This window comes from Dasypus novemcinctus, chromosome 29 (genome assembly GCF_030445035.2).
Source record: "Dasypus novemcinctus isolate mDasNov1 chromosome 29, mDasNov1.1.hap2, whole genome shotgun sequence".
NCBI classification, from domain to species: Eukaryota; Metazoa; Chordata; class Mammalia; order Cingulata; family Dasypodidae; genus Dasypus; species Dasypus novemcinctus.
In genome coordinates, this window is record NC_080701.1 from 6813664 (window position 1) to 6837987 (window position 24324).

The 24324-nt window shown below is 40.6% G+C and overlaps 1 protein-coding gene across 2 annotated transcripts in view; it reads left to right on the plus strand.

Moving 5' to 3' along the window:
* Nucleotides 1-24324, plus strand: part of MSR1 (macrophage scavenger receptor 1) — a 90306-nt gene that overhangs the window by 41816 nt on the left and 24166 nt on the right. For both annotated transcript variants that reach the window (XM_004481881.5, XM_004481882.5), the window contains exon 8: nt 3525-3587. In XM_004481881.5, coding sequence (XP_004481938.1) covers nt 3525-3587 — 63 coding nt within the window. The remainder of the gene's footprint in view (nt 1-3524; nt 3588-24324) is intronic.

Sequence of the window (24324 nt, forward strand, 5' to 3'; positions counted from 1 at the left end):
AACCTTTAAAAGTTCTAGAAACACACGCTGGGCAGTAAGGGAAAAGCAGCAGATTGAAAAGAAGCTGTCAAAGAGAAGAAAGCCTGCAGAAAGTGTTGTGTGAAAAAAGTCCAAGGCAGAGGGAGTTTCAAAAGGTGGTCGATGAAGATGAAGTCTACAATTGCCCTGTGCATTACGTTGATATGGGGACAATTGTCTTTGTTGAGAGGGCTTTCTGTGATGTGGGCTGTGGGTGGGAAGGAAACCAGACAGGTGTATGCTGAGAGGTGAGCTGGTGCCAAGTGCTGTACATGACGGAAGAGTCAGCGCTTGTGCCATCTCCCTGTGTAAAGGAGGAGAAAGAGTTGAGATTTTTGTTTATTGTGCTTTTTCTCTGGTTTTGGATATTTTATTTGAAGGAGAGACTTTTTAAATGCTGATGGCAATATAAAATAGAGAGGGGAAGAAGATAGGGTATGCTCCATGAGAACGTGGAAGTGGAAGAATTCAGGGAAGAGGGAGGAGAAGCACAAGGCTTGTTGGAGGATGGTCCCACCTGAAGTTGAAAGAGCTGACAAAGAGGGGGACCTACAGATGCAGAAAGCCTGGGCTATCTGCGGCGTGTATGTGAAAACGTCTAATTTAGTGTTTGTTTCAAACTAAAAATGTTTGAGGTCATAATGATGTTATTGGAAATTCTTATTTAATACCTCCTCTTATATTTTTAAAGTATCAGTTTATAATTACACAGTATTCTATTTCTCATTTTCCGAAGACTTAGAAACGTAAGTTCCGTATTTCTAGTCTAAGAGTGACATCTATGACAGGAAATAACTAACTCCATGTTTTGACTAAGTCCTTGGACTCATTTTTACCCAAACATATCATTCTAAAGGAGTAATGCTTTCCTGTTCTCTAAAAAGGGCAATTTTGGTGTGTTCAAGTGTGAGAAAAAATATTTCCAGGTGTCACCTATGAGGAAATCTCTCAATCATTCTAAAATGACATAAAACAGCTGTAATTATTTATTTATAAGAAGAAGATAAGAAGTGTCTTCTTATAATCTTTAAGAAAAAAGGTCAATATGGTATAAGAAAAAAGTAAAATTTTAAATATATTGCTACATTTTATTTATCATGGGATTCTATAGCTGTAAGGAACTTAGGTAGGTCATCAGCCCAGGGCTGTGGCTTGAGTATTTCTATTCTTAAAATAGCCAAGGCAAACTGTGTGAAAAGACTTCCAAGAGTAATGTACAGTCTCTTTCTCTTTTTCTAATTGTGAAGTTAATGATGAATTGATGACATTAAGCTTGTTTATTTATATTCTCTTCCCTAAAGCAAATTACAACTGATCACTTATACTTTGTTTTAATCCTCCACTCCCTCCAATTAGAAGGAATAATTTCTTAGATTATATTGTGCTAAATTAGTGATTGTGGGCCCTTGAACATTACTTGATATGACTCAATCACAATTAAAAGTGAATTTAATGATGTAAAGTGTAATCACATAGGCAAAGCATTCAAAGACATTCTCTTCATAATATTCTGATAAGGATTGTGGACAGCTCATTAAATCTTTATAGTAAAATTTCAATTGGTAAAAAATAAAGTGCAATTAAATAAAAAACCAGAAAATAAATTAAGAATACTCAACTGGGAACAATGTATGCTTTTTAAGTGCTAAATCTCAAGATTAATCCTACTCATTACACACTATGTATTTTTTTAATTTGGTAAATTAAGGACTAAAATATTAGCTAGCATTTCTTACATGATTTTTTATGTGCAAGGTGCTTTATGAACACTGTCACTAATTTTCAAGGCAACCCTGCAATGGAAGGTTTTTTTTTTTTTTCATTTTACAGAAAGATAAACTTTAGTTCAGAAATATTTAAAGGCTTGTCCTGAGTCACATAACTAGTAAGTAGCAAAGCAATATAAAATCAAGACAAGGATTTTTTTTTTTTACTATTGTTATTTAAAGCCCATTTATCCTCTGAGCTCTTGGCTGGAAAAATGCAAGTCCTTAACTTTGTTGGGGAGGGAATAAAGAATATTAACAAAGATTTTTCACAGATTCAGGGAGCATTAGAATCAGTTCTAGACTTGTGCCAAGAAGGTAATTATTTGCAAGATAGATCTTTGAGGACTGTTGGAAGAAGAATCAATAACATCAAATAAAAAGCATAATCAGATTTGGTAAGGAGAGATTTTATTCCAAAGGACTGTTGCAAAGCACAGAAAGAGGCTATTGCAATAGGGAAAAAATTCGACCATAAGATCTGCAAGAGTCTCCAGGATTGGGAAAACAGGAGTTTTCTTTTAGAGGGAGGAGTAAAGAAGGATCTGGATTTGGGAAGAGGAATGAAAAACGGTGGCATGAAGAGACAGTATTAATAGACCAGAAAAGTTTTATCTGAGATCAGTCTATTCTCAGGAGGGGCTATTAAGAAGCCTGCTAGTTTAGGCTAGGGGGGTGAAAGTCCAAGGAGCTAGGGGAAGGATAGAAATTTAGTCAACGTTTGGTTAACAAGCATTTTGTTCCCTTTGATCAGTGAAGACAGGCAGTTCAGCTAACCTTTCAGAGGCACAGAGTGCAAACGTGGGAGGTCTGTCTTCTCTAAGGCACACGGGGAAAGATGGTTCTTTCCAGTAAGCAGTTTTCTGGAATACAAAGGTGGCAGGATTCCTTTCACCATCCCTGCTTCCCAGGGTCACTGAGTTTGGGTAAAGTTCAAAAACAGCACCACTTCCTGGAGATGAAGTTTTCACCATTAAAATCTCATGATGGGACTAAAAGACTGTCTTCTGTAGACCTCTTTAAAAGTGGAACTGCGGATGAAAAAGCAGTTCATTAGCAGAGACTAGCATCCTAACAATGTTCCCCTATCTTTTTAAATATATAACACTTACATAAAAGGATATTTGTATCACACCACTAAGTAAACAGATAAGATTTCTCAAATCCAGAAGTGATGGGCGTGGAGGCTTGGGTGCCTCAGGTGTCTCCTTCTTCTCTAAGAGTAGATAGACTCAGAATCTTAGCCCTCCCAAGAATCCATCCACAGCTTAGTGTTTGCGATGCTCTTCCCTCAGGAAATGGAAAACAAGATAGATAAATCCTAATGGGACTAAAATTAGGATGGAAAATATGGGTGTCCAAAATGGAAGATGCTTGGCTCCTGGGAGCATGGTGAGTCACAATCTAAGGAAGAGGGGAAAAGGAGAGTGAAAACACCATATAGACTGGTTATACCTCAGTTTTGCCTGCTGTAGGAAAATGTAACATTTATTGCCCTTATAAATAATTTCACATAATGCAGGTAAAGGGATCTATCCAGTTCAATGCCAGAGTCATAAGAGGACTTCAAAAATGATAGTTATTATTATTATAATTATTATTAGCAGCAGCAGCAGCAGCATTGCTATTCAAAGGTTATCCTAAGTTGATATTTTAGTTTACTTTGTGATGTTCTGTCTCCATTGAAAACAGGTATTATGACAGGCATTATATTGGTATTTTGCTTTTTTTTTCCCGAAGGTACTTCTGGACAAAAAGGCCAGAAGGGAGAAAGAGGGGATTTTCAAGACAGACATGAACTAAGTAAGTGCATAATTTCTTGTTTTCTGCATGTGTTATTAACTTTTGTCACATCTGTAACAAACACACCAGTGAGCACAGTGGGCTGGACTTGTGTCAGATATTGAGAAATTCAGCTTTGGTCTGTAGGGGTTCTGTGAAAGCCAGCCAGATTTCTCCAAGATGAAGCATGTCAAATGGAGTGAAACAAGTAGATTAAATTACACAATTTTTTGCACCTCCTTGTTCATTTGTATTTTGTTTTTGTGATGAACACTTTTTTCCTAAAAATTCCACATAGAAATTTTCAATTTTCAAGCCATTTTCTTTCCACTAAAGGAAAACCAAGCCTGTGGATAGAAACAATCTCACCCTCCTTACCTACTAACTGAGCTAACTGAAACATGTGTAGGAATTTGACTCACCGGTGCTCCCTGCTTGCAGATTAATTCACTGACATCTAGATTTGGTTTGGTTTTACTTAAAACTTGGAAAAGTGTTGTTTCACTTGAGCTTCAAAACTCTGCAACAGAAAAGATTTCACAAAGGGATCTTTATAAGACAGCTGACCTCATATTGAGATGTAGAGAATCTGTACATTGGGCTTTAGGAAAATTAATTAGGAGATAAGATGTCTTCTTTCTGCCATGCCAAATCCACACTGCTTAAAGGAAAGGATTAGGAAAAGGAACAAGGAATCCTCACTCGATTTCTCAGACTCCAAGAGCTCCTCCCCAGGGTTCCCAAGAGATGCCACGTATGTCTGTGGGAATATCTGATGCAGACACACAGCAAACACAATCTTTACCCAACCAGAATCCATTTCAGACAGATACTGGTAAATCCATAGGTGTAACAGATTACTTGTTTAAATCCAGGAGTTTTTAGTTGAAGCCACTGTTTTAAAAAATACAATGCCAAATTTTTTGCCTTATCAAAATAATTATTTTAACCTAATCTTGTGAATAGATGCCACACTTACAAAATTGAGGGCCATCACTCTGGAAACAAGCCTGTAGAGCATAGTGTAGCCACCAAGCTCTCAACACCTTGCATGGTCCATGAGTATTGGCCCCAAAGTTGACCAACACAGAGTATTGTATTTTCTGAGAGTGCTGTAGCATTCTTAAGTGATTACCATTATTACTAAGATAATAGAAACACTAGTGTGTTTTTCCCTTTATGTTCATTCATTCTTCAATGTGATCACGATTGTCTGCTGTATATATTTTACTCTATTTCTTTATTGCCTTCTCTTTTCAACTCCATTTGTCTTTCAGTTCTGCTCCTCTTACAACTCACTCTTCCCTATCTTTATCTTTATCTCCACCTTCATTTCATCTTTTGTTCTTTTTCTCATTTTCTCTATTTTCTGGTCAAGTTTGACCTATAAGGGCAAATTCTTTATTTTCCAGTCTATAAACTGAGCATGCACATTATCTTCTGTTACGGAGGTTATTCAGTGCTGTGAGAATTTGTTTTTCCTATACACTCATACATGTTTTAGGTTACAGCTATTTTCACGGTGGTTGTGGAGGGCATGCACACTCTCTTTAAGAAATCATTAATCGATATTTCTGTGCCTAACTGTATATAGCTTCCAGATTCCTCACCCCATTCTCTCCCATGGAGAGTTTATAACACTCTATAATGCTTCAAAAAAGAGTGAGAACATATACATAATCATCTATACAATGTGTCCTCCTTTCTCCTTGTTTAAGATGACAATATGACAGCTACCTGTCAATGTTGTATGTATAACTCTATCTCTTTTCTCTTAAAGGGTTCACATTATTTTATTAAGTAGATATAATTAACTGTGATTATTATAATTACTATAATTATCATAATGAAGGCATTCAATCCCCTAGTCAAGAACATTTAGTGATTTTTGTTTGCTTTGGTTTGGCTTCAACAAGCAACGCTCTAGTCAGCATTCCCAGAAAGGATCTTTAAGCACTGTTATGTAATAGAGACCTGCTTAGAAGGACAATTACCGGCAAACGTTATATGCATTTTACCATGGGAGCGCTTCTTCCAAATGGCTTTAAAAGGGTCGTACCAATTTATTATACATGAAAGTATCTGGTTCCCCACATCGTCAGTCAAGTCTACATTTATTTTGATATGTACTTCTTATATTTTGGAGGCATGGTTTAAATATAATAAAAGTAATCATTGGTTTCCTCTCTTATATTATGTGGCAGGGTCCTTTTATGATGAATAGGGTAGGGCGGTACAAGCTTGGCTACAACATCAGTAAAAAGCCCCCCACCTCGGACCATCACCAGCCCACCTGACTTCCAGAAATCCTCTGTGGCTCCTCCAGCAACTGCCCCTGGCGCCCGTGTCTTTCCTGGTCTCTGCAAGGCTTCCTAGCCCAGTCTTGGGAGCACACTGGGCCTCTCCTCGCATGCTTACACCCCTGCTGACCCCAGGGCTCTGACCACCAGCACCCAGCACCCCGCCCTGGGTGCCTCCCCCATGGGGACTGGCCGCCTCTCCAGCTGGGCCTCAGGTGCTGGGCCAGAAGCCACCCTCTGTTGGGTTCTAGGAGAAATCTCATGAGTGCTGATTCCTTATGGATTCTTCACATTTCAAAACATGCTTCTCAACCAGGGATAGGGATGACCTGGAAGAGTCATCCCCTCAACCTAAGTTCATTGTGTACTCCCTGGAGCTGGATATGCAAAAACTAATAAGAAAGCTTTCCCCTCTGGCCTTAGGGCAGTAATTATCCATGAGACGCATAGTCAGGTAAACAGGCAGTTATGCCTCAGTGTGAGCAGAGCTAGACTACTGAAGAACAGGGCTCTATGAGGATTCAGAAGGGATCGAGATTTGTTAATGTATTAGAATGTTAAAAAAAAATTTCATTGATTTTTTTTTTAGCTCATTGATTTTTGATTTGTTAGTTTACCTTCCCGTCTTCTTATTCTGTAAATGATAGCTTATTTTTTCAAGTGTTGAGATGAGGTAAAAATGGAATTTGGACAGTTTGTTCAGTAATTTGAACCAAACCAATCCCTTTTCCTTTAATTACACTTTCATTTCAAGCAACGCTGTTTTGATTGTGAAAAAAATACGCTGATGATTTTTTTACTCTACAAAGCTCTTTGTATTTTATGCTTTTATGTAATCAGTATAGATTCTGGAGAAGAGTATTTCAGTAGAACTGGAGATATTTTGTGTGGGTGAAGAAAGGGTTGAAAATAGGAAGGCAGTAAAGGAAAGCAAAGACAAAATAAAAAAGGAATAGGAAAAAATGTGGGATTCCATGTTATTACATGTTTTCTATTGATTAACAGACCAGATCTACATAATTCTCCTTTCCTTCGCCTTTAACCCATAGCCCCGGGGCCACACCATTAAGGTTTTAGCATAATTCTGAACCATCTGTACCTGCAGCTGCCTCTGTTCTCACTGTAAGATGGACATCGCAACACCTACCTCACAGGGTTGTTGTGAGGATCAAATGAGACCCTATGAAACCATAAAGTGCTGTAAACACAGAAGGCGTAGTTCCCAGTGTGCTCTCTGTCCTAGAGCTTCTGTCCCTCACTGATCTAAAGCAGACATTTCAAACATGCCATCAAAATATGAGTGGGACAATGCGAAATGTGAGAAGCCAAGTAAGAATCAGGGACAAAAGGAGAGATGCTCCAGATTCCACACCCAACAGCTGGCTAGCGAGGTACAAAGACTCATGCACAGATGATAAGGACTTTACAGGAGACAGAGCAGGGCAAGGAGGACCAGATCACAAATCATCAAAGTCATCGGAACTGAACCGGAGATCGTGAGTCATGAAAAAAGGAATGCCTGCGTAGAATGTACGCCAAGACCAGAAGTGGTCAGCAGAAGGTCAGAACACAAGGCCAGACAAATAAAACAAGGGTCCAGGCTCTGAAGGACAAAGCAGATGCCCAGGCCACTGCTCAGGAGAAAACACCAACAAGAGGTGAAACAAATTAGAGTTGTCTCTGTCCCCGTGATGCCAAAGTCTCCAGGAAAACAAGGGAAGGAATCAGCAATCATCCTGATAGTCCTGGCGGGACTCAAAAGCCGGTTTATGCCACCACGTAGATATCATTTGGGTCTTTTTCCATGGTTTAATTAAACGTGACTACCTAGACCCACCTTGCAATCACACTGCACAGGTAGAGTGTGGAAACACCTTTTGTTTGCCAGCAGCATTGGTCCCCAGAAGGGGCCTTGATTCCAGAGGTGCTGGGAGGTATATCCAGGGGATTCAGCTCACAATTATTCTGGCATCTTGGATATAACTAGATTGTTAAATGTGTGCATTTAACAGTAACCTGAACAAAATTGGGGAAGAAGGGCTTCCCTTCTAACTTTAGACAAAAATGGATTTTGAATGTCCAGTGCAGAGGCACTGTTGCCACCTTTCTCCACCCCTCCTCCCCTTCCAGCCCCCGCCGTCCTTCCCGCCAGTCCTGCCCATATTGCCAACCCACAATTTGCCCTCTTCCCCAGTAACTGCTTACCTCAGGTCTATCCATCAGCTTCAGCCTGTCCACAGCCGCCCCTTAGCCAACCCTCCCTTCATCACGCCCCTCCCTCTACCCAACCCTATATAGCTAAGTGTACTTCCGTAATAAAGCAGACCTGTTCTTGCGCTCAAGCGGTCTCCGTGGTTTTTCCCCAACCGCGCGTCCCCCACGCCTGGAGAACCGGTGCTCCATCTTGGAGCACCCCCCGCCGGCTGCCTGGCAGGAGCAAGCCCCCCCGACTCTTGGGCCTGAGCGAGGATGAAACCCTCACGCTCAGCTACAAGGCACAAATTATATAAACCTTTATCATGTATGATGCTGAGGAAACATAAGCCTGTGCCAAGCTCTAGCGTTAGTCATCCTTTTGTCTGCTGTGTTTTTTTTTAAGATTTATTTTATTTTATTTTATTTTATTTTATTTTATTTTATTTTATTTTATTTTATTTTATTTCTCTCCCCGTCCCCCCCTCCAGTTGTCTGTTCTCTGTGTCTTTTTGCTGCGTCTTCTTTGTCCGCTTCTCTTGTTGTCAGCGGTATGGGAATCTGTGTTTCTTTTTGTTGCGTCATCTTGCTGTGTCAGCTCTCCATGTGTGCGGCACCATTCCTGGGCAGGCTGCACTTGCTTTCACGCTGGGCGGCTCTCCTTACGGGGCACACTCCTTGCACGTGGGGCTCCCCTACACGGGGGACACCCCTGCATGGCAGGGCACTCCTTGCGCATCAGCACTGCGCATAGGCCAGCTCCACACAGGTCAAGGAGGCCCGGGGTTTGAACCACAGACCTCCCATGTGGTAGACGGACGCCCTAACCACTGGGCCAAGTCCGCCGCCATGTCTGCTGTGTTTTTACGTTAACTTGGAAAGGCAAGTGTTTCAGTGAATCTAAAGAATTCCTACTGTGCGATTAAACCAACCGTGCACCCTGCTTTGCCCTAAGTGTTCCAGTGACTCAGGTTTGGTTTGCTACTATTTCTTTTTCTGTGCTTTCCTCATGCCCAAGGAGATGGCAATGAGAATGTGAATTTAGAGAATCTTATTTCGAACTTCATACAGTGATTTGAAAAACCAATTTTCTTTCGCTTAATTTCTTTTAAGGACTCAGCCAAATCTTCAATGAATTCTGATTTTCCCACAAACATTCAGTTGATCAAAATAAAGCCTCTTCCTCAATCAGTAATTAACATAGTAATGAACGGTGATGGAATACTTCCGTATGCCAGGCACTTGATGCGTGTCTCACCTAATCCTCAGAAGAAATGTCGAGGTAACTAACTCATTGCATTATTCCCATTTCATAGATTAGAAACTGAGGCTTACTGCTAAGTGCAAGAGAAATCAAAGCAACAAACTGTCACCAACGTCCCTGTTTGTGAATGGCTCAGTGCAAGATTCCCCCACTACTTTATGTATTTTTATATCTAAATACTGCAAATATGTATGGGGGAAAGAGAGAGGTCTACAATGAGCAGTTAGGTTTTCTAGGATGGGCTTACCAAATTAAAGACCCTAAGGAGATAAAAACACTTACAGTATGACTTCCATTAGGTCATATTCCAAAAAGTATCCTCACTTAATCTTTGTTTACTTTTCCACGTTCATTTACGACTCCAGCTGTTGCCTCCAGTCTCTCTTGCAGGTATATCACTCAAAACCTTCTTCCTTGAATGTTCACACAGCTTCCATTATCACTAATGAGAGTCACTTATGAGCGCCAGGGGAAGAAGTTACCCGTTAGTATTCTATCTTTATTTCAGTAGCTGGCTTAGCTTTAACATTTTCGATATAATTTGACAGCTTTGATGTCTCGCCTCTTTTTAACTCCACTGCTTCTCAGCAATTACGAGTTAGCAAAGTATACTTGAGAAAGCAGTGCTTTATCTACGTAACTTAGGTAAATGCTGCTCACTCTCGATAGTTACGTGGTATTTAAAGTCTTCCGCGATTTCACAAACTTGCTAAAAACACACAGTTTACCTTCCAGTTAAACAAAGGATATGTTCCTCAACAGTGTGGACAGCTATAACGTTTGTTTGTAAATTGAAATAAAAGATTTAATTCAGTAAAGGATCCAGCAGCGAGAAAAATTCACCCTAGCACCAGCCAGGTCTCTCTCCTCCCCAAACCTGAAATTCACCCAAAGTATGTGCCGGAAGGCAGAGGGAGGAGTGAGAGGGGACGCACGGCTTCTCATTTCTCCACGGCCTTGGTCCAAGGCGCCTTCTGAACCCTCTTTTGAGAACTGACCCTGGGTGCCTCTTCTGCAGTAAGAAATTCAGTCTCAGTCTCAAGCTTCATTCCAGCTCAAGTACCTTCCGCAGGATTTGCCCCAGCCTCTGGAGACGCGCTGCTTGCAGTGAGTCAAGCCCTAACTCCCTGGAAGCACAGGTAGCTTCGTCCACCTTGGCCTGTCCCTCCACTCTGGCTGGACCCGCAGGCCCCTGGCCTCGGGGCTGCTAGTTATTCCCATTCAAGCATCCCTGAAATCTTACTCACATCCTGCTCCATCTTCTTCCAAGTCAAAGACCTGAGACCCGGCAAGCCTTCAGGTGGTCATCTTGACAGGTAGCTAGTTGAAGGAATTCCAGTACGGATTCTTCAGGAAAAGGAAAAGCACTCTTCTTCCTAACACTGTCCATTAGTGTAATTCTGGATTTTCATTTTAGAGAAATGCTGACACAGACAACCACTTCTATCTGAATACAGAAATTTAGCTCCTCTCTATATTTTCATAAGAATGACTCAGAGCATATTCATTTGGTCCCCATTTAAAATAAGTATATATTCTATATCAAACCATCTTCTGCCCTAAACTCTCTTCTGTTATACTTTCACTTTTCCCATTACAAGACCTGCACCCAGAAACACTGTTTCTACCCTAAAAGATTGTGAACGTTATTAATCACAAAGCATTATTTTTAATGTATTAAGGCATTCAGCAGGTGCCTAATAAATACTTCTGCAATTTTTAAATAGGAATATTCTAAGTCTTGGAAGCATGTACTTCAGTGACAAAATGATCATATTGAGAAGAGAGCAGGTTTTGATGTGTTCAAATCACAGCATTATAGATGTGGCTGCTTAATTCCCACTAATAAAGGAAAAGAGCCTGCATTTCAATTTCTCCTTTCTTTTATAAATAATCAAAAGCATAAAATAGCGGGGGGCAGGTAAAAAGGAAGGTATGAAGAATTAATCTGCATCTGGGGCACCCTGACATCTCAGTCTCTGCATTCGTGGTGCTGAAAGTTTCTGAGTGGGTTTCTTCGCCTGTCTGTCTGTTTTTAAAGGGCCTGAAACTTGCCATAAAAAATGGAGGCATTTTGGGAAATGGACTTGGCCCAGTGGTTAGGGCGTCCATCTACCACATGGAAGGTCCGCGGTTCAAACCCCGGGCTTCCTTGACCCGTGTGGAGCTGGCCCATGCGCAGTGCTGATGCGTGCAAGGAGTGCCGTGCCACGCAGGGGTGTCCCCCGCATAGGGGAGCCCCACGCGCAAGGAGTGTACCCCGTAAGGAGAGCCGCCCAGCGCGAAGGAAAGTGCAGCCTGCCCAGGAATGGTGCTGCACACACGGAGAGCTGATGCAGCAAGATGACGCAACAAAAAGAAACACAGATTCCCATGCCGCTGACAACAACAGAAGCGGACAAAGAAACAAGATGCAGTAAATAGACACAGAGAGCAGACAACCGGGGGGGGGGGGGGGGCGGGGGAGGAAGGGGAGAGAAATAAATAAATAAATAAATCATTAAAAAAAAAATTGAGGCATTTTGGTATTTTTATAGCTGTGAAGAGAATTCCACTTTTATTTAAGTTTCTTGCCAATATTGTGGATTCATAGCTCAATGATGTTCTTTTACATTATGGCATTTCATGAAAGGATAAAATGGCCAGGGGTGATGCAGTTTAAAAAGTGGGAAGAAAAGAAGCTTGCTTGATCAAGGAATAGAATGTACTGCTCACATAATTAAGGATTCCAAGAGATGGTCTTTGCTTCAAGCATGAAGGATCTGGGAGTTCAAACTGAGTCATTTAGAATTCTCTCTCTCTGACTATCTCTTTATGACTTTTTAAAAAATGTCTTTTTTATTAGGGAAGTTGTAAGTTCACCAAAAAATCATGCAGAAAATAGAGTTCCCATTTTTTCTCCCCTACCCATGCACAGTTGTCTCTTATTAACACTGCACTAGTGTATATTACCTTTACTAAAACAGATGGAAGACTATTATTATAATTGTGTGAGTCAAATCCCTGCTTTAATACTTTCTGTATAGACCTACAAGTGGCATTGCCGGATCATGCGATAATTCTATACTTACCTTTCTGGGGAACCACCAAACCAATTTCCACAACAGCTGTACCATTTTACATTCCCTACAACAGTGAATGAGTGTTCCTGTTTCTCCACATCCTCTCCAACCTTGTTAGTTTCCATTTTTTTAGTAGCAAGCATTCTAGGATGTGAAAGGGTATCACATTGTGATTCAGATTTGCATTTCTTTAATGGCTAGTGATATTGTGCACCTTTTCATATGAGTTTTGGCCATTTAGAGATCTTTGGAGAAATGTCTCTTCAAGTCTTTTGCCTGTTTTCAAATTGGGTTATTTTGGCTTTTTGTTGTTGAGATGTAGGATTTGTTTATATATTCTGAATATTAAGCCCTTTTTGGATATGTGGTTTCCAAATATTGTCTTCCATTCTATAGGCTGCCTTTTTTTTCGCCTAGGAGGGACCGGGGATTGAAGCTGGGACCTCAAACATGGGAAGCAGGAACTCAACCACCGAGCTGCACCTGCTCCCCATGTAGGCTGCCTTTTTGCTTCCGTGATGAAATCCATAGGGGCAACAGTTTTTAATTTTGGTGTAATTACATTTATCTATTTTCCTTTTGTTAGTCATACTTTTGGTGTTCACACTAAAACCATTGCCTAACACAAGGTCCTGATGATGCCTCCCTATGTTTTCTTCTGGGCGTTATTTATAGTTTCAACTCTCATATTTGGGCTTTGACCCACTTGAAAGTAATTTATGTATATGGTTGAAGTAGGTACACCCCTTCATTCTTTTGTATATGGGGATCCAATTTTCCCAGCAGGGTTTGTTGAAGAGACTATCTTTTCCCCATTGAGTAGACTTGGCACTCCTGTCAAAAATAATCGGCCATACATGTGAGGGTTTGTTTCTGAATTCTCAATTTGATTTCATTGGTCTATACACTGTCCTTGTGTTGGTACCATTTCTGTAGCTTTGTAATAAGTTTTAAAATTGGGAAATGTCAATCCTCCAACTATATTCTTATCTTCTGAGGTCATTTTGACTCCTTACATTTCCATATAAATATGATTAGTTTTTCCATTTCTGCAAAGAAAGCAATTGGAATTTTGATCATGCTTGCATTGAATCTGTAAATTGCTTTCGATAGAATTGACCTCTTAACAATATTTAGTCATCCAATCTATGAACACAGAATATCCTTTCATTTATTCAGGTCTTTGATTTCTTTTAGCAACATTTGTAGATTTCCATGTATATATCCTTACATCCTTGATTAAATTTATTCCTAAATAATTTATTCTTTTAGTTGCTATTATAAATGGATTTTTTTCTTTATTTCCTATTTACGTTATCCATTACTAATGTATGGAAACACTGCTGATTTTTGGTGTTAATCTTGTGCCCTGTGACTTTGCTGAATTTATTTATTATCTCTAGTAACTTTATTGTGGATTTTTCAGGATTTTCTCTATAGAGGATCATGTCATCCACAAATAGGGGAAGTTTTATATATATTTTTCCAGTATGGATGCTCTTATTTCCTTTCCTTGCCTAATTTCCCTGACTAGAGCTTCCAGTAAATATTGAATAAGTCTTGACAGTGTGGATATTTGCCTTGTTCATTCTATTAATGTAGTGTGTTGCACTAATTGATTTTCTTCTGGTGAATCAGTCTTGTATTCTCAAATAAATCCCACTTGGTCATGGTGTATAATTCCTTAATATGCTGTTGGATTTGCTTTGTTAGCATTTTGTTGAGGATTTTTGCATCCATATTCATAAAGGATATTAGTCTGTACTTTTCTTTTCTTGTGGTTCTTTGTTGTCTTTGGTATTAGAGTGATGTGGGTCTCATAGAATGAGGTAGGAAGTGGTCCATCCTCTTTAACTATTTGAAGTGTTTGAGCAGAACTGCTGTTAATTCTTCTTTGACTCTTTAATAAAATTCAAGAGTGAAGATGTTTTGTCCCAGGTTTTTCTTTTAAGGGAGATTTTCAATGACTGGCTCAACATCTTCACTTTTTATTGGTCTGTTGAGATCTTCTATTTCTTCTTGAATCAGGGTAGGTAGTTTGTGTCTTTCTAGGAATTTGTCCATTTCATCTAGGTTATCCAATTTGTTGTGTGCAGTTGTTCATAGAATCCTCTTATAGTCCTTTTTATTTCTGTGGGGTAGATTATAATGTCCACTTCCTTTTCTGAGTTTCATCATTTGTGTCCTGTTTCTTTTTATCTTTGTCAGTCTAGCTAAATATTTGTTGGTTTTGTTGATCTTTTCAAAGGAAAAGTTTTTGGCTTCATTGATGCTCTCTACTGTTTTTTATTCTCTTTCATTTATCTCATTCACCTTTTTTGTATCTTTCCTCTGCTTGCTTTGGGTTTGTTTTGCTCTTCTTTTTCTAGAGCCTCCAGGTGTGAGGTTAGGTCTCTGAGTTAAGATCTTTCTTCTTTCTTTTTTCTTTTTTCTTTTAAAATTTACACTTAGCGCTATTAATTTCCCTCTCAGCACTGCCTTCACTGCATCCCAAAGGTTTTGGTATATTGTATTTTTATTTGCCTCAATATAGTTCCTAATTTCCCTTATGATTTTTTTTCTTTGAACTCATTTGTTGTTTGAGAGTGTGTTCTTTAGTTTCTACTTCCTAATTGATCTTCAGTCAAGATGTTCTATCCATTATTGAAAATGGTGTATTGAAGTCTACTATTAATGTAGAACCATTTATTTCCCTCTTCGAATACATCAATTTTTAAAATTTTATCCTATTTGCTTTATTTTTTAATATAATAAACTTTATTTTGAAAGAAGGTTTAGATTACAGAAAAGTTACATAAAAAAAATATACCCTAACCATCACCTTCTCACATCTTCCCCAATTAATAACATCTTACAATTGGTATGGTACATTTGCTACCATTGATGAATAAATATTGAAGCATTGCTACTAACCAAGGTCTATACTTTTCATTGGGGTTTACACTTAATTCTAATGCCCTAAAAATGCCCTATGTTCCACCTATTATTCCCTCCCTCTCCCCTCTGAGCCTCTGGTAACCACTATCTTCATAACAACGTTACATGTTCCTTCATTGCTATAATATTAATGTTTACTTTGTCCATAGTTCCATTCCTCACTTATGTTTGTTCAATCCTCAGTCTTGAGGATTTGGGGATGGTGATGCCCACTGTTCTAACTGAGAGGGGGCTTGGGTCCCATGAGACAGATGTAAGGAACTGTTTTACTTGTAGTTGTAGATACGCTGTTTTGGGGATGAGGGTTGTCCATCATCATCATTTTGTTAGTTGTCCTGGGTGATACTGATTTGGAAAATAGGTGTTGGCTACAACTCTGATGAGATTCAGGGTCAATTGGCATATGAACAGACTGAAGATTTAAGTTCCTGAGACATATTTAATGGGTAAGGTGCTAAATATAGGCTCATATAAAATGCACAGAACAATAATGTGTAGGGAAATTATAAATGAATCTAACTTTGTTACATTGGGGAAATAGGTTGTCATATATTTCAAAGTAAGGCCCATGGACAGGGTGCTGATTTCAAGGGGTTGTGTGACTTGCCTATAGTGCCTGAATGGCTCTGGAACCCTCAAGAGCACCCTTATTTAAGTCTTTGTGAACAGTGGCCGACAGTGAGATCTGCCTGAGATATGCATATGTGTAACCCCTGGAATGACCTCCTGACTCATTTTGAAATCTCTTATCCATAAAAACTCTTTTATATTTGATGTTTCCCCCTTTTGGTCAAGATTTTCTTCCAATTGCATCACTGGTTGGTGCTTGTTATTAATCTCCCAGTAGCAGAGAGGCTCATCCCTGGGAGTCATGTCCCATGCTAGGGGAAGGTATCACGTTTATTTGCTGAATTTGGTTTATAGAGAGGCCACATTTGAGTAGAAAGGAGGTTTTCAGGTGGTAACTCTTAGGCAACAGCCATTGTTAGGATAAGTTTCAAATCTGGAAGAATAAGATTCAGCTATGGGAGAATCTAAGCTGGAGAATAGGTAATGACAGGCTGTACTTCTCATTCAGAAACAGCAGGAAGGTAGGTAGTTTTACCTGCAGAAGGAAAGTCATGGGACAGTGGGAGCAATTGCAGAGGGCAGCCAGAGAGGGGGGACCCAGCTGGTGGAGGTAGAGAGAGATAGGGCAGGCAAGCCAGCACACAACTGACTCAGAGGGAGAGAGAAGCTGGGAAGTGATTTGACTGGAAGACCTGGGTCCTGAGGAAAGCCCCCAGGCAATCAGGGGTGTGTCTCTGAGCCCAGCAGGGTCTCAAAGTGGGGGAGATGTGGGGCAAACAGGTGTGGGATTGACCCCCAGACCACTCAGGGGGAGAGAGGGGTAGGGGAGAAGGGGATAGGGCAGGAGGACCAGATCTCAACAGGTTCCAGGAAAAGGGGAAACACCAGCTTGAATGAAGGGGCTACAGGGATAGAGGAAGGGGGACTGATCTGGCAGGCTGTCACACCCACCTGCCCTGGGAGGGGGAGGAACTGGGACAGTGAAGAGGTGGGCTGACAGGGGCCTAACAGCCTGGGTGAGAGGGAAGCCAGGAGAGACAGATAAACAAGCCTTCAGAAGGTGGACTGGCCTGAGGGAAAGGGGGTGGGGAGGGGCAGCCCAGGAGCTGTCAGGTGCCCACCTGGCCCAGAGATGAAGGGATCCCAAGAGCAATCCAGCTGGCTGAGAGAGGGAAAGGTGAGGGCAAGCAGCCTCGAGACACTGAGCCTAGACTGGGATTACTTTAAGTTATTTTATTTTATTTTATTTTATTTCATTTTTTATTTTTTTCTCTATACCCAGGTAACTTACCTGTGGAGGGTGGGCCATAGGATGACTGATTGGTGAGCACTGGCAGCCTGAGACAGTTACTAGTGGTCTAAGAGGGAGGCCTGTTTTTTCTGTTTGCTTTGTTTCTTTTTTCTTCTTCTTTTTTTCTCATTTTCTTTATTTTGTTTCTTTCCAGCATATATCCTTCTTCCATTGTTTTTCTTTTGTTCTATCTTCTCATCTTTCCAGTCTTTCATTTTATTTTTTCTTCTTCTTTTTTAAATTTTTTCACCTTTTTAGTTCTTAATCCTTTTTATTTCTTAATGATTTTTCACTTTTTTTACTTACTTTTTTTCCTGGCTCTTTTATGGTTCCTTTTCCATCCTTTTCTAAAAAAACATTATTCTTTGTCTCTTCTTTTTTACTTTTTTATGTTTTGTTTTGTTTGTTTTTGTTTTTGTTTTTGTTTTTGTTTTTTGTGGGACCATGAACAACCACAAGGATATAGAATAAGGGGAACCAAGTTTGAAAGAGGACCCTTAACATAAACCAAAATGAAATAAAACCCAACAGTAGACAGAGAAGCTAACCAACTGAATAAGCCAATCAAGATAAACAGATGCCTGGAAACCAGCAAAAAAATTGCAAGCCATCCTAAGAAATAGGGAGACATGGCCCAGTCAAATGAATAAACTAAAAAGCAGTAGGACATGGAAAACATGGAACAATGAATCAAGGATGTCCAAACAATTATTATGAATCAATCTAATGAAGTGAAGGAAGAGAAAAAGGATATTAAGAAGATACAAGACCATAGCAGGACTCTTCAGAATGGGAGTTTAATATGTTGTTTATTTTGTGGGTCTCCACCCACTGAGATAACAACCTGTGACAAAATGAACACATTCAGGTGCATCCCTTCCCACACATTCCCCCACCGCTGACACCAGCACCTGTGACCTATCCCTACCATATTTGCCCAAAGAACATTCTTACCATTGACGTTTCAACTACAGACCTACATATCCCCAGCGTTCACCTGCTCCTTCCTCCAGCCCTCCCCCTAATTCCATAGATAGTCCAGCTGGCCCTCCAACTATGCTCACCCTCACACTCCAGCACGGTCAACCTCACTCACATCCTGCCCCACCATCACCCCAATTCACTGCCAGATCATCCCTTCTACCTTATTGTAGTTTCTCTCCAGTTTGAAATTTGGCTCACCACTCTCTACTCCCTTTCTATCTCCAGATAACCTATCTTCCAGATTCTGTTTCTATGAGTCTACTTAATATGCTTAGGTCAATTCACTGAGGTCCTGCAATATTTGTCCTTTAGTGACTGGTTACTTCACCCAACAGAAGATCTTGGAGATTCATCCATGTTGTGTGTGTCAAAATTTCATTCCTTCTTACAGCTGAGTAATATTCCATTGTATATATATATACCACATTTTGCTTATCCATTCATCTTTGATGGACACTTGGGTTGCTTCCAACTTTTGGTAATCATGAATAGTGACTCTGTGAACATTGGTGTACATATATCTGTTCAATTCCCTGCTTTCAATTCTTCTGAGTATATACCCATTAGTGGGATTGCTGGATCATATGGCACTTCTGTAGTTAGCTTCCTAAGTAACTGCCAAACTGTCCTCACCAATAGCTGCACCATTCTGCATTCCCACCAGCTGTGCATGAGTATTCCCATTCCTCCACATCCTCTCCCAACACTTGTAGGTTTCCATTTCTTTAATAGTAGTCAGTCTAATAGGGGTAAGATGACATCTCACTGTAGTTTTGATTTGTACTTCCCTAATAGTTCATGATGTTGAGCATCTTTTCATTTGTATTTCCTTTTTGGAAAAGTGATTATTCAAATCTCTTGCCCATTTTTAAAGTAGGTTGTTTGTCTTTTTATTTTTAAGATATAGGATTTCTTTATACATACTGGATATTAGACCCTTATTGGGTAACTTTCCCAAATATTTTCTCCCATTGAATAGGCTGCCTTTTCACTTTCTTGACAAATTCCTTCGAAGCACCAAAAAAAATTTCTAATTCTGAGAAGGACCCATTTATTTTTTCTTTCACTGCTCATGCTTTGGGTATATGAAAACATTTCCTACTGCAATATCTCATAGATTGTTCCCTACATTACCTTCTAGGAGTTTTACAGTCTTGGCTCTTATACTTAGGCCTGCGATCCATCTTGAGTTAATTGTTGTATAGGGCATGGGAGAGGAATCCTCTTTCATTCTTTTGGATATGGATATCCAGTTCTCTGAATACCATTTGTTTAATCTTTAGCCATATTGTCTTCCAACTCATTAATTTGATTTTGGAAATTTGTGTGCCTCTCACTAATTAGTTCTCTCAAATCCTGCATCTCTTCTGAGACTTTGATATATTCCTTTTCTTGGTCGTGTCTTCCATTTTCTTAGAATGACTTTTAATTTTTTGCTGATGTCTAAGCATCTGATTAGGATGCAGTTTACTCAGCTGCTCAATTTCTTTCTCTTTTGTAGGGATTTAGTGGTGGGAGGCTGTCTGTGTGTTACCACTGCTCTTTGATTCTTGGCAGGATTATACCTGCTAGTTGCTCAAAACTGGGCTCTGGATCCAGTAATTGGCCACAGACCCAATTCCTAGGGCCTTGGGGAGGGAGGCTATAAAGGTCAGAAAAAGTCTTTATTACGTATTTTTAATTTTCTCACATGCATTTCCTTGGTCTGCCAGCAGATGGTGCTCTTTGGCAGCCCTCTCAGTTCAGTGCCTGGCCTGAGTGTGTTTGTTGCTACATAGGCCAGATCAATGTGATAGAGCTTCCTGCCTGGAGGCAGTCTTAGAGACTGCTCCAGCCTTCTCTGGCAGCCCTCTCCCTTTTCCCAGGTAGGAAATATTTCCACCCCACTCTGAGTCTGAGTCTTCAACAATCAGTCTCAGTAGCGAAGGAGATTGGGAGGGTCATATATCTTTAGTCCCTTGCTGGCTACCAAGGCAAACAATGGTGTGGTCCCACCTGGCCTGGAAGGTTTCTGGGACACAACAGACCAAATTTGTGAGTCAGAAGCTGCATCAGCCTTAGGCTGTGTCCCTCTCTCTCCCCTGTCCTGGGGTAGTGGATCCTAGATCCCCCTTTGTCTGTAGGCACACTCCAGAGGCCTGAGTATTCTAAGGTGTCTTCAGTGTGGGGAAGAGTTCCAGCAGCAGCAGTTACTGGTTTCAACTCAGTTTGTCATTGTGATTTTCCTCCTTTGTCTCTCTCTCTTCTCTGGGCAGTGACCAGACTTCACCTGGTGTCCTAAACCCTAGAATATTTTTTTCAGGCTTTCTCAGCTCATCTTCTAGCTATTTTCATGAGGAAAAGAGAGTCCTATGTCTTCTAGTCCACTATCTTCCCCGAATGGAATACCATCTGTTGAAGAGGCTATTCTGTCCCAGTTGAGTGGGCTTGGTGACCTTGTTGAAGATCAGTTGGCTGTGTATGTTCAGGTCTATATCAGAACTCTCAATTCAGTTCCATTGGTCTGCATGTCTATCTTTGTGCCTATGCCATGCAGTTTTGACCATTGTAACTTTACAGTATGCTTTAAAGTCAGGTAGTGTGATTCCTCCAATATTGTTTTTCTTTTTCTAAATGTTTTCTTTATGTATGCTAGATATTAGACCCTTATGAGAAAAATATCCTCTTATGGTAGTCTTTATTTCTGTGGGATCAGAAGTGGTATCCCCTCTCTCCTTTTGTATTTTATTTATTTGCTTCTTCTCTCTTTTTTTCTTTGTTAGTCTAGCTAATTTTTCCCAATTTTATTAACCTCAATAAAAAAAGCTTTTTTATTTTGTTCATATTTTATAGTGCTTTTTATATTCTCAGTTTCACTTATTCTGCTCTAATCTTTGTGATCTTTCTTGTTGTTTGCTTTAGGATTACTTTGTTGTTCTTTTTCTAGTGTCTTCATGTGGGCAGTTATGTGCTTGATTTTAGCACTTCTTTTTTAATATAGGCATTTATGGCTATAAATTTCCTCTCAGCACTGCTTTAGCTGCATCCCATAGGTTTTGATATGTTGTATTCCCACATTCATTCATTTCAAGGTAGTTTCTGATTTCTTTTGCAGTTTTCTCCTTGACCCACTGATTGTTTAAGAGTGTGTTGCTTAAATTCCATATCATTTTGCCTATTCTGGTTCTCTGCCATTTATTATTTTCCAGCTTCATTCCATTGTAGTCAGAGAAACTACTTTGTATAATTTCAATCTTTCTGAATTCAGTAAGACTTGTTCTGTTCCTAACATGTGGTCTTTCCTGGAGAATGATGCATGTGCACTTGAGAAGAATGTATATCCTGCTATATTTGGGTGTGATTTTCTGCATATGTCTATTAGGTTTAGATCCTCTAACATATTATTGAAGGTCTGTTTCTTTTTATTGACCCTCTGCCATGAGTTTTGTCTAATGGTGATAATGTATTAAAGTCCCCCACAATAATTATAGTTCTTCCCTTAGCTTTCCATTGTTTGTCTCATGTATTTTGGGGCACCCAGTTGGTGCATCAATATTTATGATTGTTCTTTCTTCTTGATAGAATCCTTTTTATTAATATATAGTGTCCTTCTTTGTCTCTTACAATAGTTTTCCATTTAGTCTATTTATCCAACATTAATATAGCTACACCCTCACTTTTTTGGTTGTTGTCTGCATGTAAAATCATTTTCCAACCTTTCACTTGCAACCTCCTTGCAGCACTGGGTCTAAGGTTCATTTCTTTTAGATGGCATATAGATGGGCCATATTTTTTTATCCATTCGCCAATCTGTGTCTTTTGATTGGAGACTTTAATATGTTGCCCTTCAGTGCTATTTCTCTCAAGGCAGTACTTACATTAGCCATTTTTTCTTTAGGTTTATATATGTCATATTTTGTTCTTATTTCTCTTTTAATCCTTTTAGTTACTCTTACTAATAATCTTCCCTTCTACATTCTGCTCCAACCCTTTCTCTCCCATTTTCTTCTTTCAACCTGCAAATTTTCTTTTAGTACTTCTTGAAGCGGAGGACTCTTGTTGACAAACTCTTACTTTTGGTTTATCTGTGGATATTTTGAACTCTCCCTCATTTTTACATGCCATCTTTGCTGGATACAGAATTCTTGGCCAGCAGTTTTTTTTTCTTTTAGCACCTTAACTATATTATACCTCTGCCTTCTCAACTCCATGCTTTCAGATGAGAAATCAGTGCCTAATCTTATCCAGCTTCCTTTATATATGATGGATCTCTTTTCTCTTGCTGCTTTCAGAATTCTCTCTTTGTCTTGAGCATTTGACCATTTGATAAATATGTGTCTTGGAGAAGGCCTGTTAGGATTTATACTCGTTGGGATTTGCTGTGCTTCCTGGACCTGTACATCCCTGTCCCTCAGAAGAGTTGGGAAGTTTTCAGCCATTATTTCCTCCAACAGTCTTTCTTCCCCCTTTCCCTTCTTTTCTCCTTTTGGGGTGCTTTAAATGTGTATGTTTGTGTGCTTTGTGTTGTCACTCAAATCCTTGAGTCCCTGCTGGATTTTTTTCTATCTTTTAATCTATCTGCTCTACTGTCTGATTTCAGATGTATTAGCTTCAACATTACTAATTCTTTCCTCTGCCTGTTCAAATGTGCTGTTACGTGCTTCCAGTGTATTTTTTTAATTTCTTACCTTGTGCTACTCATCAGCATCAGATCCGTTATCTATTTATGTATGTTCACGATTTTTACTGTATGTTCCCCCAGGTCTTCTTAACATCCTTTATCTCTTCCTTCACTTCATTAAGACCATAAAAAAGGGAAAGAAAGAAGAAGAGAAAAAGAAAAATAATAATTATAAAAAGGATAGAAAAAGACCCATGAAAGAGCCAGGTAAAAAAATAAGTAATAAGAGTCAAAAATAATAAAAAATCAAAAGGAATAAGAATTTTAAAAGGTGGAAAAAAAAGAAACAGGGAAAAGATAAAATAAAATGAAAGACTGGAAACATGATGAGAAGAGAGAAAATGAAGACCAAACAAGAGAAAGTGGGATGAAAGGTGAGCAAAGGAAGAGGGAAAAATAAAAGAAAATAAAATAAAAGGAGAAAATGAAAGGAAGGAAGGAAGGAAAGAGAAAGAAAAGAGAAAGAAAGAAAAAGAGGAGAGAAAGAGAAAGAAGTAAAGAAGAAAGGAAAGAAAGAGGAAAGAAAGAAAGAAGAAAGAAGGAAGAAAAGAAAGGAAGGAGAGAGAGGGGGAGAGAGAGAGAGAGAGAGAGAGAGAGAGAGAGGGGAGGGGGGAGAGAGAGAGAGAGAAAGAGAGAGAGAGAGAAGGGAGGGAGAGAGAGAGAGAAGGAAAAACGAGGCCTCCCTGGGGTTTCCAGCCCGTCTCGGCTGCCGTGCTCACCAACCACCCTGCAGCCTGCGCTCCACAAGTAGGGTACCCAGATGCAGACTGAAAAAAAAAGAAGGAAGGGTTTTACAAACTAAAAACACAGAGCTTTATGAAATCCCAGCCTAACTTCTGTCGGTGGCTGCTGGCCCTGCGCTCCCTCCCCGGGGCGCCGCTGGCTCTGGCTCCTCTCGGGACCCCTTCTCTCTGGGCAGGTGGGCGCCTGCCAGCCTGGGCTGCGCCTCCCACCGCGGCCCCGGGCGTCCTCCTCGCGGGCCTGTCCTCTGCCTCCCTGGCTCCCCTCGCCCAGCCCCGGGCCGGTCAGCCCCCCTCCTGACCCAGGCGGGCTGAGGTGACAGCTGCTGGGTCAGCCCGCCCCGCGGTCCCCGGAGCCCCTCCGCACAGGCTGCACCTCTCCTTCCGGAACCTGCTGAGACCCGGTTTGCCTGCCCTACCTCCTCTCCCAGGGCCTCTCTCCCCGAGTGGGGGGCTGGGTGCTGGCCCCACAGTTTTTGCCCCACCGCTCTCCCATCCCTAGAGTCTGCTGGGCACGGGACACAGTCCTGCTGCCTATGGGACACAGCCCTGCCCACGGGACATGGCCCCACCGCCCACGGGACATGGCCCCGCCGCCCACGGGACACGGCCCTGCCCACGGGACACGCTCTGCCACCCACGGGACACGCCCTGCCCATGGAACATGTCCTGCCGCCCACGGGACACGGCCCCGCCGCCCACGGGACATGGCTCTGCCCACGGGACACGCTCTGCCACCCATGGGACACGGCCCTGC